The 15,562-nt window shown below is 45.8% G+C and overlaps 1 protein-coding gene across 1 annotated transcript in view; it reads right to left on the reverse strand.

Moving 5' to 3' along the window:
- Positions 1-911: 911 nt before the first annotated feature.
- SLC1A3 (solute carrier family 1 member 3) overlaps positions 912-15,562 on the reverse strand; it is a 73,243-nt gene continuing 58,592 nt past the window's right edge. The window contains exons 5-10 of the mRNA XM_070411822.1: positions 13,173-13,215; positions 10,112-10,404; positions 7,330-7,563; positions 6,623-6,817; positions 4,923-5,057; positions 912-3,181 (exon numbers count right to left, since the gene is read on the reverse strand). Of these exons, the coding sequence (XP_070267923.1) occupies positions 2,977-3,181; positions 4,923-5,057; positions 6,623-6,817; positions 7,330-7,563; positions 10,112-10,404; positions 13,173-13,215 (1,105 nt within the window). The 3' untranslated portion in view covers positions 912-2,976. The remainder of the gene's footprint in view (positions 3,182-4,922; positions 5,058-6,622; positions 6,818-7,329; positions 7,564-10,111; positions 10,405-13,172; positions 13,216-15,562) is intronic.

Genomic DNA, 15,562 nt, shown 5'->3' on the forward strand with positions numbered 1-15,562 from the left:
GTTGTGGTGACCCCCAATTTCATTGTTACAAATTGAACATAATTAAAGCATAGTGATTAATCACAAAAACAATATGTAATTATATATGTGTTTTCCGATGGTCTTAGGCGACCCCTGTGAAAGGGTCATTCGACCCCCAAAGGGGTCGCGACCCACAGGTTGAGAAATGCTGCTTTAGAGAAATGGGTGAAAATGAAAGATTTCTACCCCAGACAAAGGCAAACGCACAAAACTCTCCTGTGATTTCAAGGGCTCGGGGAACTCACGGAAGTCTTCACGCAGATGACCTAGGGTTAGCGGCCCCTCCTCAGGGGCCTGTCCTAAGAGGCTGCCAACTGAAGGCAGAGGGTCGGATTAAAGGATCTCCAGACGCAAGCCCGGCCTGGGCCTTCAGGACACCGCCTGCCAGTTATTTATTAAAAGGCATGATGGGAAAGGGCAGGGCATCCCAAGTCCGTCCTCATGATGAGAAGAACTCACCAGCACAATGGCTGTGTCTGACCTGTTCCGTGAGGACTGCATGCAGCTTTCACAAGTGGCAGCCGTAATCACACAGATGAATCTCCCTGATTTCCAGATCAGACAGGAAATCACTTTTTTTTCCAGAAGAACCGATGGTGGCATTCCGCTTTTCTCATGCCAACGTGGAAATGGTTTGGTTTGTCTGAGAAAGGTGAATCTGACGTGGATACGCACAGGTCTAGGAGGTGGGCAGGGAGAGGGTGTTCTTACTTATTTCCTTGTGCCTGGCTTCCCCCACCTGGTCCTGAATAGATTTTACCTCGTAAAAGAAATAAAACCATTCTGCAGGGTACCCTGCCCCAGCATTGCCCCTAGCTCTCTGCAAGACTTTCCTGAAAGGGAAACTTGTTTTCCTTCAGCGAGAATAACAACAACAACATGCAAAGGTGTCATGTAAAACTAGTTTTTCTTTATTGAAAATACATCTACAAGGTGAGGCTCCCACCCACCTGGGTGCATGACACCGCAGAGCCTGTGATGGGCGGGCGAGAGGCTCGGCCTAGAGGCCTTGCGCTCAGCTCCGTAAGAAATGGTTAGTGTATAAAAGTGATCACATCGCGTAACAAGTCATTTGACACGATTAATTTTTGCTCTACCGGTGTAAGATGAGATCCGCGTACAGGAACTTCTGTAGCGTGTTCCCGAAATAGAGCCTCGGCATTAAAGGGTTACTCCACCACAGCCTAATGTTAACTTTTACGCACACATAATGCTCGGAGTCTATATAAAAATCTCTCTAATTGCATACCGGAGGACGCATGTCTAGATCCTCAGTCTGTTAGCATCATTAAGTCCACCCTCCACCATTTTCGGTCAGAAACTCCAACACCGCTGGCTGGCACCGTCTGACAGCTCCCGCTCCATGTGTGTGGCCGGATGTTCCTCAGGGGCTAAATAATTAATCTCTAAACTGGGAGCTGCCTTGCCTGAACCAATGCCCCGGCCGTTTTTCTCTTGGAACCACACTGACCATGTCTTTATACTGATTCCTCGCCTACCATTTCTCTCAGGGACACAAATAAAACCAAACAAAACCCCACTCCAGCTGAAGGTTTTGAATGGTTAGGTGGAATTCCAACACAAAGACATATCTTGTTTCCCTCATTCCAAGAACTTTTGATTATAGTCCAAAACCTGTTCAAATGAGAGACCACCCACCCAGCTCACAGACCTCTATTAGAGAGAGCGCTCATTCATTTGACTTGTTTAAAATACATAAGAAGGAATCTCATATTCTGATATGCAGACTTCCTTGAGGAATGTTTCTGAACTGAAGAGAAAAAGTGTTTCTGGTTAAAAAAAAAAAAAAAGAGAACCTCTTTCATTAAAAAATTCTTCCTTAAAGATGACCTCTATATAACCTTGATATTTAAAAATCCTCTTTTTCGAATGTCAACTGTGCTTTGTTCTTCCCTAGCTGGCTCTTTCGTGTTCCACAGTAAGACCATGAGCACCCTTGCTAGTTGCTAGTCTTACATTTTAGTTTCTAAAAGTCTACCGTCAGTTGAGGAGTGGTGGGAAATATCCTTCCCAGACCAGCCCAGGGAAGGGTAGGAAGAAGGGAAAACTCCCCCTGTCGGGAAGAACTGAGCGAAGAGATTGTGAATAATTCCACGCCTCCTCTGGCCTGGTGACGTGTACAGCTGACATTTTGTATACAGGACCTGGCAACCCACACCACATCCTGCCCCTACTCAGAAGCGTTCATTCCCCATCAACATCCATGGGATGATGCTTGCTACTGGATGTTCCCAGGGGAGATAGAGGACGGGATATTTGGGTTACGAGTGACCACGAAGGCGTTTAGGGAACTCACCCATTTTACAGATGAGGACACTGAGGCCTAGAGATAACACATAACTTGCCCATGGCCACATGGAAATTTCACTTTATGCACCTCCTCACAGCTGTGCTAGGTGTGGATTCATATGGTCCTGCTACTAATAAAACAAACACACAAATCAGGACAGAAAGGGGAGAAAAGCCTTCTGTCCAACTGAAAACCAAGTGCAGTTTATCAAGTTGTTCTGTTTTGATCCTAAAATTGGAGTGTGTTCTGAAGGACTTTCAAAGTTTGAAAGTTGATTTAAGCACATGTTTAGCCTACTATTTGTTTGACTCTTTAACTTATAAAAAAATCACATTTACAGGATTGTGTGTCACATAAACTTGCAAAATCTGATCAAGACTATTATTTTTTTTTTTTATCTCAGTACCTTCTTAGAGAAGACTAACATGAAATGACTTGAAACCTTCGAATGTGGGATGAACACTACACATGTTGGCCGCTGCCAAACCCTCCCTTGTGTTTGGATGCACACTTGCAAATCCTACCAGAGTTGGGAGGACAAGGGAGTAAGGGGCTTCCTGGAGAGGATAAGTTGTAACGAGATGGAAACATTTTGTCATGGTTTTCAAACCCTGGTGCTCAAGAGAGCATTTCTTTCTGTTAGTCTACATCTTGGTTTCACTGTCGATGGGTTTCTCAGTGTCGCTCTCCTGGGCAATCAGCTGATAGGGTTTCTTCATTTCGTTCTCTTCGATCACCGAGTTACCCATCTCCACATCTGGGTTCTTCAGTTCGTGTCGAGATAAGTGCTCCACAATGCCGGCCCCCAGCGAGTCTCCCAGCACGTTGGTGGTGGTGCGGAGGCGGTCCCTGGGGAAGGCAGGGCGGGGAGAAGGAACAATGAGGCTCCATCAGGTGACTCCAGCTCGTGTTTTGAACCCCCCAGGAAGTTTGGAAGCATCTCTTAAAATTCTGCTTGGTGTATCCCCCAACCGCCTCATTACATAATCTATACATCACCTTTATAATAGCAGTTATTACAAGTTATAAGGGCCTATAGATGATTAATTTTCAGTTACTAGGGTACCAACAGTGGGGAATGACTCTTCCCTTTCTCTTTTTATTTAAAATTTATCGTTGATTCTCTTTCCTATCTTTGACGTCTCACCTTCCTTTACACAAGCAGTTCTCAAAGTATAGTCCAGAGACCCCCTGGGTGTCCCTGAGGCCAAAACTATTTTCATAATAATGCTAGGAGGTCATTTGCCCTTTTAACTCTCATCTCCTCAAGAATGTCTAGCAGAGTTTTGCAAAGACTACAACACGACACAAAAGATGCAACCGACTGAATACAGAAGCAGCCAGGAGACCCCAGCCATCTTGCATTAAAGCCAGACATTAAGGTGATTTGCAGAAATGTAAAATGATATCATTCTTTCCACTAAATTTTTGGTTTGGAAAATGATTTTTCTCATAAAAATGTGATGTATGTTCACATGCAACGAATTTATTATTGTAACCTTTAGAGGAAGTCCACATTTTAAGACTTTCTGTTTTTCTAATCTGCTACGTGTTGATAGAGATGATCCACGTAGATGAGAGCTTTTTTGGTCCCCAATGATCTTCAAGTGTTGGGCGTCCTGAGACTGAACACCTTGGGAGCCACAGCTTTCTACCAGGAAGGGCCTCACATTAGGTGAGTGCTGGCCGAGGGCCAGGGGCTGTGGCGTCATCGCACTTAATCCCCACAGCACCACGGGGAGGGGGGAGGGTCGGTGACGTTATTCCCATTTTACAGAGGAGAAGCCAGGGTGGCTGGGTAAATTGCCCCGTGTCACGGAGCCAGGATGCAAACACAGATCCAAGTGACATGGAACTCATGCTCGCAGCTGATCTCCCCCCACCCCTGCACCCGTCCTGCCGTGGGCACACACGGTGGGGCTCTGGGGTCCTTAGACCTGGTGACGTCAACCTGTGTTGACTCCGCATGGACTGTGTCCTTGCAGGCATTCACTTTGGGAGCCCTGGGGAGATACTGCTGCAAGTGGATGGGAACTTATGAGAGAAAACAGGCGGAGGAGTCAGCTGGAAGGGTGAGGGGTGGGGCCTGGAGGGTACTTGTTGGAACCTTCCCCAGAGCCAAAGTCAATTCCACGTAAGGATGCTAGCTCTCTCCCCAGTGCCTGCCGGGCTGCCCGCTCCCTGCTTGGCTCAGAGGGGACCCTCTGTGCCGCATCACGCCATTGGAATGGGAAGCACAGGAGGACGGGCGGCCAGCGTGGAGGCCAGCCGCTCTGTTCCCGCCGCGGGAAGGTTGTGCAATTCAGAAAGGGCCTTGCTGGCTTGTGCTGGCTCTGCGGACGAGGGTTTCCCAATCCCTGAGTGGCTTTATGGAGTGAGAAGTGTAGCAGCCACATGTGCCCACAGGCTGATGAGGGACTGAACCCACATGGCGTCTGGGGCTCGGGCTCAAGCAATAAAGACAATTTAATAGCTGGCCTGGCTGCCCCTCACTGGGGAGCCCTCCTGGCAGGCGTGCCAGGTGCCCTATGCCCTAAGCTGACAGAGGGGCGCCCTATGGCAGCAGCCGACACAGTCCGAGCGTACTCACAGGAACCAGTCCACCGCGATGATGAGCGTGATGTCGTCGGTGGGCAGGCCCACAGAGGTCAGCACGATGACCATGGTGACCAGGCCTGCCTGAGGGATCCCAGCTGCCCCGATGCTGGCAGCCGTGGCTGTGATGCTGTTAAAAGAAGTTGCCAAACAGAAACCATTTGTACGAATTGCCCCCAGTGCCCTGCAAACACCCAGCGCAGTGTCTGACTTGCCAAGCGAACAGACGAGGATGTGCTTCAGAAAAACGTGAGCCTGTGGAAAACCCATTGAACTAACCATCACGTTCACTAACATTTATGAATGGCTTATTGTGTGCCATCTGATAGGCTAGACACGGCTTTGATCCTCAACCAACCTTAGGAAGTCGGTCCTGTTATGACTGCCATTTCTAAATGAAGAAACTGGCAGCTATAGACATCTCACATACCTGAAAATATTTTGTAAGGTCTAAAATACTGCATAGTTCAATAACAAATTGTTTCTAAGAATTTCTCTGTCCAAGTGGAGGACTGTAAACATACTGAACTTGCACGGTTAATGAGGTCAGAAAAAAAATCAGATTTATCAATGGAAAAGCAAAATAATTATGAACTAAGTTCTGTAGCACTATAAATTTTTTTTATGGAGACAGTGTGGACAAGGTTTGTAAGGCACATACCCTTATCTGGGGCTCCGTTTGTTAAATGCCTACTTGATAGGCGGTTGTGAGAATGTGAGCATGTTTTAGAAGTAGCTAAGTCTTACCTAGGTGTAAAGTATTGATAAAGTAATGAGACTGTTCATAGTTCCCCCACATTGGTCCCCTTCCACGGTATTGGGATTTGTAGCTGGTGTATGGCTGCTCAGAGTGAAGACTACATTTCCCAGCCTCCCTTGGACTCCTTTAGACACAGCTCTGGCCAATGAGACATGCATGAAAGTGATCAAGCAGACTGTGCACCGCCTCTTCTTCCCTATGGCTAACATTTGGAGGTGGCGATGAGCCACCTTGGACCATCTGGGTGAGGGTGACGCCCCAGGGACGATGGAACCACAGGACTGGGCCTGGTACACATGGAACACCTCCCAGCCACGAGGGCTTGTGGAGCAGAGCCCACATGAGAGAAACACAGTTCTGTCTTACTGAAGTCACTGTTACTTCATTTTTTTTAATGCTTTTTAAAACTGGAGTGAGAAATATCCATACTATCTATTCTGCAGAAAGATGTATTTTTCTATTTCTATGTATCACATATTTCTGTGTATTTCTTCAAAGAGAAAGAGCTAGGTATATTTATAGATGATATACTAATAAGTACATCAATCAAGTGGCAAGTGCTATGTGTAGTGTGACTCCATTAACCACAAATAAAAGGGTGTGTATGGCTCTGCATAAGCAAAATTCTTTATAGACCAAACATGAACAGTGCCACCTACAGCACAATGGGGAGTGATGGTGGCAGGCAAGCTTCATGTTTGACCTTATACATTTCTATATTATTAGACTTTCATTATTAATGAATATACACATCTGTAATTAAAAAAAAACCAGTAAGTAAAAATAACTAAATATCAAAAATAAACCTATTCCCACAAACCCTGACCTCCCATTTATGTGTGAGTCCCTTCTCACCAGTTTCTTCACCTGATCCCTGATCACTGCCTCATCATTGAAAGTGATTCTCAAGAAAATGTGTAGAACTTTCCTTGTACCTGATCGTAATAATCTGCCCAAAGTTCAGGTCAAAGTTGTTAACTTGAGCGATGAAAATGGCAGCCAGGGCCTCGTAGAGGGCGGTCCCATCCATGTTAATGGTGGCCCCCACCGGGAGCACGAATCTGGTGACGCGTTTGTCCACGCCGTTGTTCTCTTCCAGGCACTTGAAGGTGATGGGCAGGGTGGCCGAGCTGAGGACGGTAACACAGGGCATGTCAGCTGACCATCCTGATTGTGTGGACCGGGCCTGAGTGTTTGGTGTTTTGGACACAGAGTTCCTTCCTGTTCAAGGAAGCGAGTCAGCACCCATAGAATTAGGGAAGCCTGGTCAGGAACAGTGGGGGTCCCCTTTATTGGGTCCCCTGGCAACTCTCCCGCCTCTGGATCCTCTGTGAGGCCTCACTTGTCATCATTTCCCATCACCACAGCCTGTGCCAGGTGACTGCCATCTCTCCCTCAGGCCAGCTCAACGGGAAGGAGCGTCCATTTCCATTTTGTTCCCCCACAAGGTATACAGCCAGCCATTCCTTGAATCCCAAAGGGAGTCTGATTAGCATCCGGAGTGAAAAAGCCAATTCCTATGCCTGGAGGTTTAAACCCGCCCTCCCCACCAGGGTCTCCCTCTACCTGAAGCCCAGGATTCTGGCTCACAGTCAAGTCTGAGGTCCATGTTCCGACGGGAGTAAGCCACACACACACACACCTGGAGGAGGTTCCCAGCGCTGTGATGAGCGCCTGCAGCAGCCCTCCGATGAAAACCCAAGGGTTTTTCCGCGTCACCAAGAAGTAGAGGAGGGGCAGGACGATGACGGCGTGGATGAGCAGGCCGATGATGACCGTCATGGTGTACATGGCCAGCTGGCCCCCGATCACGCCCATGTCCTCCATCTCCACTATTTTGCCTGCAATCAGGAAGAGGATGCCCAGGGGGGCGTACCTGTGCGGAGGACACGGGACAGTCGGGAGTCTGATTGCCAACAGGCCGTGCTGCAGGGGGACCCAGGAAGGAGAAAAAGTGGCAAAACCTTTCCACCCAGGACTGCCGTTAGCGCTTGGAGACACTGTGAGCTTCTCTCTTTTCTTTTTTAAATATAACTTTAAATATAAACACTGCAGAATTAGGCCTTCCTCTCACTCAGAATTTCTCTAGGTTCATTGGTGAGAAAAGACAAGGACAGAGGTTTGGTTACCCACCTCTTTTTTCCTAGATAATTCTCACTCCACCTGGGTCCCTTTTTGGGTCCTCAGATGCCACCCACTCCGCTGCCTCCCGCAACCCTGCTAGGTTCTCTGAACCGCCAGAATCCACCCAAACCCAGACTTTAGGACACATTTCCCCCAGGAGAGCCCAAGCCCCAGGCGACAGCAAGAGGCGCACGGTGCCGGCCAGTGTTTTGGACTGGCAGTCAGCTCTCTCATTCCAGGACGCTGTTCTTAGTTCTTCCCACCTTACACACAACTCACAATAATACTTCACATTCATCTTCAACTCTTTTACTCAAAGTTCTCCTAAGAGGAGATTTTGTTACAGTGCCAATGGGAAACTAGTACCACTGGCCATGTGTAGAAGGCAACCTAAACTAAACTCAGAGCTATTGAAATTAATAACATGCATGTATCCGCCACAACCAGGTTACAGGTGTTCTCATTAAGTAATGATTAACCACCGGCGGCTACTGCCACTTGCGAATCCTTCCCCCGTAGACTCAGCAAGAATGAACGACTGAGACAAAGAATGGCTTGTGCATGTTGAAACAGCCCAGCTGCTGAAAGGACCCGCTGCCCGGCACTCGACTCCTGACTCTGACGTGGGCAGTCAAGGACAACCAAACTCACATTAGCCACACCTGAGAGGCCAGTGCTCCCAAGGAGAGGGGGCTGCTGGGAAGTGGGGGGAAACTCATTTCAGATAGAAAAATACAATGCTGCCTTCAGAAGCCCTTTGAAAACACAGGCCAGGGAATTACAAGATAACCTGCTTGCAGGAATGTTGAATAACTCGACGTTGAATGTGCAGGCAAAATGCGCAGCTAGAAACACGCCATGTGAGGTTCATTCAGCGGCCCTGAATGGGCTTCTTTCATAAAAGAGGTGAAAGGTGCAGGCATTTTAATAATATGAAGACAAATGTCCACTTTCAGCCCTGCCAGGATTTCAAAGGAGGGCCCCCAGGATTTCATTTGGGGGCTCCTGTGGAGACCACATTCTGACCGGTCTTTGTGCCCGAGTTTTCATTTCCATCTTGTGGAAACCCCTGAAAAATGAATGTCTCTGGGCTTTGGTGGCAATAAAGACAAAGAATATTTCTCATCCTGTTGGTGAGTATTTGTCTTAGAAATGGATGGCTTCCTGCCTCAGGTGCCAAGCAGGCGTCTGGATTAAAAATAAAGGTTAAAGCAATCAAAGGGCTTTCTCCCCACTGGAGAGAATTTACTTTTCAAGGTCAATGTTCCTCTTTGGTTTTAGTCTTTTCCTTTGTCCCTTGCTCTCCACTTCGTTTGAAGGGCGTTTGTGATAAGTTGTGGCTTGGCCTCTATACTACCGCCCAGGAGCGCCTCAGGCAGCAGCAGACACGGGGTTTCTTTCTTAGCGCCCAAACAGAGCAGGGGATCAGAGTTTTTCTGGGGGTCCAGGGGCCTCTACGTTTGTTTCTCCTGCTCCTGGGAATGCTCTTCCCCTGGTACCTGGCATGGTTGTCTTCGCCTGGTCACTCAGGTCTTAGCAAAAAAGGTCACCTCCTCAGAAGCCCTTTCAAGGCAAATTTGATGCCTCCTCCCCAGTCACTTTTTAATCACATCACATCACATCACATAAAACAAAAGCTGCTGCTTTATTTTTTATGCACAGCACCTGTGACGGAAGATTATGGTTGATTTATTTGTTTATCTTCTGTCTCCCTTAAAAGAATGTAAGATCCAGGATATTCTTACATGTTTTCTTCATGGCTATATCCATAGTGCCTGGCAGGATATGCTTGGTATATAGTAGACACTCGATAAATATGCCTTACATGAATAACTAAGGATATTTAAAATCGGGGAATGAGAGAGGGGATCCCATCAGCACGGGATAAAGGAGTTGACGCCTTTCAAAAACAGGGAAGCAAAGTTATTAAGAGAGGCTTACAGATGGGTTCAAGACCACTGCACGCCCAGAAAATCACTGATTTGCCCGGCTGGTGTGGCTTAGTGGTTGAGCGTAGACCAGGAGATCATGGTTTGACTCCTGGTCAGGGCCCACGCCCAGGTTGTGGGCTCGATACCCAGTGGGAGGTGTGCAGGAGGCAGCCCATCAATGATTCTCTCTCATCATTGATATTTCTATCTTCCTTTCGGGGGGCGGGTGGTCATTGCTTTTCTGGTGCTTATCAGGATGAGATCATTGCAATGGCTACCCTGCCTGATGGCATCGTCCTCAGAACAGAACCCGTGCTGACGGCAACACGCATCTTGAACACGGCATATTCAGCAAGTGGAAATACGCACCACATTATCACTGCCACCAGCCTCATGATGGCCTCATTGAGAGAGTCGAAGAAGTCCCTCAGGGCTTGGCCCTGCTCCTTCATGTTTCCAATCACGAAGCCGAAGCACATGGAGAAGACGACCAGGCCCAGCGCATTGACCCCGTTCACGGAGCCCGGAACCGGGATCATCTCCTCCGTGATCTTGGAAAGCGTCTCCATGGCTTCCGACACGTTGTTGATCACGGCGCCCAGGAGCGTTTCGTTAGACGGAACGGGCACTTTAATGCTTCTCTTCTCATAGTTGGTTTTAAACTTAAAAGGAAAAGGCACAACAGGGATTAAAGGTGATATTTTTTCTGCTTTATACTTTTCTGTTGTCCAAATTTTATATTATACACATTACTCTGCAGTCAAATAATAGTGTTATAGAAAGTATCTATTGCCTGGCTGGTGTGGCTCAGTGGTTGACTGTGGGCCTATGAACCAGGAGGTCACGGTTCAATCCCTGGTTAGGGCACATGCCAGGGTTGTGAGCTTGATCCCCAGTGTGGGGCATGCAGGAGGCAGCCGATCAATGATTTTTCTCTCATCATTAATGTTTTTATTTCTCTCTCCCTCTTCCCTCCTCTCTGAAATCAATAAAAATATTTTTAAAAGAAAGTACCTATCTATGATCTATCTATCTATCTATCTATCTAATCTCTGACAAACCCCTACTATTTCCTCAGCGTGCCTCGTGCACACACACACACTCATACATATAACAAACCATCATAGGAAAGACATATCTGGTTGAAGATGTTTAACTAAATATACAGATGTGCTTTTGCATTATTCTGAAGCCCTAATAAAATGAGTATAACAGCTTTAAAAAAACTATAAACCCAAATATTCACAATATCCCTTTATCCTCAATGGGTTCATGCTATGGGATTATGGACAAATCACCTAACATCTTTTTGCTCATGTTCCTCAGCTGTGGAACAGGGATAACTGTGCTGGTTCCACCTCGCAGGGCTGTTATGATGATCAAATTAAATAGAATATATGCGAACACCTTGTAAATTTTCAAGTACTAAACTAATGGTGGCTAATGGTGCTCAATAACAGAGCCCTTCACTGACTAGACTCAGTTGGAGATTTCAGTGGGTATTAAAATTCTTAAATCTCCAAACAACAGTCTTTAAAGCATCCCTGAGAATATCAGTTCTTAAGAACAGGTGCTTGATTAATAGTTGAACCCACTTCTCAAGTCCATAGTGGTATTTCTGTTTTTATTCAGAAGGTGGTCTTTCCCCATAGATTCTACATAAACGTTCCAGACAGGAGATATAAAGTATATTACTAAATAAAATGTACTGCCAAATAAAGCCCCCATCTCGCTATGATTTTAATGTGAGCGGAATTCCTGGCCTTCATGTTGATGAAGAGATTTCAGCCACAGGCGATTTCTGGGAAAATATATTTGCTTCCCCTTCAAAATCCTGTAAAGGGAATCCAAAACCAAGTGCGAGAAATCTCCAGGAGTCATCAGCACTTTCCCCAGTGCTGCCAGAAACCAGCATTTTTGATGTCGCCCAGTGCCAGCTGACTAACTAGAAGAGCCAGCCCCAGAGTACTGGGTTTGGCTGGTCAGATTGAAAAGGGTTTTTTATTTATGGTTACAGTTGTTTTTGAATAAAAGAAATTAGATTTTGGCCTCATGGTCTTCTTCTTCTTTTTTTTTTTTTAAAAGAAAGGGTTTTGTTAGAATTTTGCAGTGTGTGCATGCATTACCTATTAAAAATGGTCAATAGAATTTTTAAAAAGGGGGAGAAAAACAAAGGGTGGCTTGTAAGTCCAAAACTTGGTCCTTTATGAAGTTGGGAGTTTGTTTTGTTTGCTTTACCGATCCTAAGCAGAGGGGTTAGGGCAGCAGTGGGCAAACTACGGCCCGCGGGCCAAATCCGGCCCGTTTGAAATGAATAAAACTAAAAAAAAAAAGACCGTGCCCTTTTATGTAATGATGTTTACTTTGAATTTATATTAGTTCACACAAACACTCCATCCATGCTTTTGTTCCGGCCCTCCGGTCCAGTTTAAGAACCCATTGTGGCCCTCGAGTCAAAAAGTTTGCCCACCCCTGGGTTAGGGTCTTACAACGAGAGCAAACTGACACCATCTGGAAAAATGTTTGGGAACTATTATTGAACCCAGAAAGTCTAAGTATTTCCCTTTTAATATCTGGGCAACAAAGCTTTTTTTATTCAAGTGAGGTTAGAATGAACTTTACGGAGTTTCTCCCCTAATAGTAAAATATATTTGTATTCAAAACACAGAGGGCCAAGAGTTGCTTGGATATCAGAGGCTAAAAGGAACTGGAGCTCACTATAGCCTCCAGTGGGGTATCCCTTCCTAGGAAGCAGATTGTTGGAGCAGAAAGACGACAGAATTTGGAGTCAATACAATGGATGTGAATCTGGGTCTGTCATTTACTACTTCTGAGAGCTTGTGCCCGTTATACATATAATCCCCGAGTTATCCTAGATGAGCTGCCTCATCAATGAAATGAAGACAAGGACATCCGTCATATGTGGCATTCAGTTCCTAAAGATTCCATTTCTTTCTGATATGGTTGCTCCTTTAGAATCCATAAGCCTTTAGCAGATTTTTAAAAAAATGGCCCACTGATTTTCAAAAAAATCAAATCCAGAAACTTGAATAATCTCCCTAACCTTTAAAACAGCTTGTAAATGCATTTGGTATTGGAGTTTGCCTGCTTGGTGGGCTTCTGTGTGTGGGAGGTGGGGGTGGGAAGAGAGAGGGAGTGTCCTGATTAGCCTTCTTATAAATAACAGAGATTCAATAAGCTCTTTGTATGTAAGACATGCAGCATTTGGCAACTAATAAGCATTCAGTGTAAGGTAAGACCCACCCCTGCTTCCTAAATTCATTAGAAAACTCTGGTACTTTCCCATCTGGTTGACACGTTGTTTCTTATTACAGAGATACGGACAAAAATAAAATAAAAAAGAGGGCCCCACTGTGTTGGTAGGCCATAGAAGAATTACTAAGGTAATTAGTAGCTGTAGAGTGTTTACCTGTTTAAAGCAGGCTTCCACCAGATTTGGAGGGAACATATTCCTGCAAAGAAAATAATAGTCACTTGAAAAATTTTCTCAAATAATAAGAACGCCTTAAATACGTTTTCATTCTGCCTAAGGGAAAGATTGCATTGAACTAAGCAGCAAATGGAAAAAGAGAAAGATTTTGGTGGACTTTATAACTTAAAATGTGACATATGATCATCCCTAAGTGTGGCCCATGTAGTTCATAATTTTTCAGGGAAGTCCCAAATTTAACTCACCTGTCCTCTTGTCAGACAATGGGATTCTTCGTTCAGACATTATATCATCAATACCCTGTTCCTTGGAAGAATCAAAGTGAGAATAGAAATGCCTTTTGTCAAAAGCATTCTGGATAATTGCAGTTATTACTCAGTAATGGCCACTGTGGTATGGTGCCATGTCATGGTCAGACTGTGGGATTTTGTTCTCCAAAGGTTCCTCCTGGAGGTCCCCTGGGGGATGGGATGTTGACACTGAATTGCTGGAGCTTCTGAGGCTCTTCTGTTGCCTAATGGGAGGAAGGACCACAACATTTGACCTTGAGGCCTCTGTGGTAAGATTTGTCACTTCCTCCGAGCAGTGTTTGAATTTATGGCAGAGAGAAGATAAGGAGCCACACTCTAGCTGAGGAGTCTCTAACCAGATTCGTGACCTTGGTCAAGTCATGGCACCCATTTAGGTCTCAGTGACTCATCTGTTAAGGAGAAAATGGCCTTACACTCTGATAAGAGCTCCAAGAGTGAAGACTGTGGGGGAAGGAGACATGGCCCGGGCAGTTGCAGAGTCTGACATTGTAGCAGTTGTACGCTCTCAAAGTCATATTTGAAGTTTATAAATTCTTATCCCCTTCTTCCTACTGCCTAGATCAGTGGTTCTCAACCTTCTGGCCCTTTAAATACAGTTCCTTATGTTGTGACCCAACCATAAAATGATTTTCGTTGCTACTTCATAACTGTAATGTTGCTACTGTTATGAATTGTAATGTAAATATCTGATATGCAGGATGGTCTTAGGCGACCCCTGTGAAAGGGTCGTTGGACCGCCAAAGGGTCGCGACCCACAGGTTGAGAACCACTAGCCTAGACCATCCTGTTTCCTATCCCTTCCCATCTACACTCTGCGGCTCTGCTTCTATAAACCTCAAGAGAAATGTGAGTTCAGGAGATTCTAGGATGAATGTTTAAGCCACGTGATTGGGTGGGGATAGGTTAGTCACATAGTTACCACTGCAGCAAGGAAGGGCAGAACATATGGTACTCTGATGGATCAACCAGATTGGGAATGACAAGATCCCAACTCTTCAAACAAGGAGTAGAAATTGTACTGAAAGAGATTATATAAAATACTTCTAATTCAAAATACCTGAGGATAAATAGTTATGAAAAAAAAATGGTGAAAAGCCTTAATTAACTGTATGAACAGAATAAGAGACAGCTATTGGGTAACAACTTGATATGAAATTTTATAGGCTAGCTTGTTATCTTCAGATCTTTGCAATTAACTCCCTGAACAAGACTTTCAAGAAGAGGCCCTGTGGGGCTGGGTCATGCTTACATACAGACGGTACAAAGTCACCCACAGTAGGAATTGAGAAGTGTGGCCAAAGAGGCCCTTTGCTCCCCAACTCTCTGTTGAATCTACCTGTCACAGACCTGGTTGCTGAGTTGGCATATGAAATACAATCTCTAGGAGGAGTTTTTTTCAGATGATCAGTGGGGATCCCCATAGGGTTGGTATCTAGGATTGGTACACCAGTTACGTTGCCAATAAGTTTGTAAGGCAGGGAGGAAAGGGCTAGGTTTGGGGTCGACAGTCTGGGTGGGGCTACATGGTGGGTGGGGGATGCCAAGCAGGTGGGAATTTAGAGGCCTGTGCTGGGATATCTTCCATTGGCCCTTCTAGATCCACCCTCCATGCTGCTCTGTGCCCTGGGAGGCTGACACAGGACTATAGCATGTGGGTTCTCTTGCCTATAGCTTCCTGTTAGGTTTGTCTAGGGCAGTGGTTGGCAAACTCATTAGTCAACAGAGCCAAATATCAACAGTACAACGATTGAAATTTCTTTTGAGAGCCAAATTTTTTAAACTTAAACTATATAGGTAGGTACATTGTTATTAACTTAATTAGGGTACTCCTAAGGCTTAGGAAGAGCCACACTCAAGGGGCCAAAGAGCCGCATGTGGCTCGCGAGCCGCAGTTTGCCGACCACGGGTCTAGGGGGACGCTCTGAAAGATCACAGAGCAGGAGAGAGAGAAGTGGATGTTCATATTCTTCCAGCTCTCTCTCTAACGGCTGGGCAGCAGCTCCCTCCCTCTACACTAGAGCTATTGCTCCTCTCCCAAGGGCCTTTACCAAGGCCACA

This window comes from Myotis yumanensis, unplaced genomic scaffold (assembly GCF_028538775.1).
Source record: "Myotis yumanensis isolate MYYU_CA2020_CCGP unplaced genomic scaffold, mMyoYum1.0.hap1 SCAF_4, whole genome shotgun sequence".
Taxonomy (NCBI): domain Eukaryota; kingdom Metazoa; phylum Chordata; class Mammalia; order Chiroptera; family Vespertilionidae; genus Myotis; species Myotis yumanensis.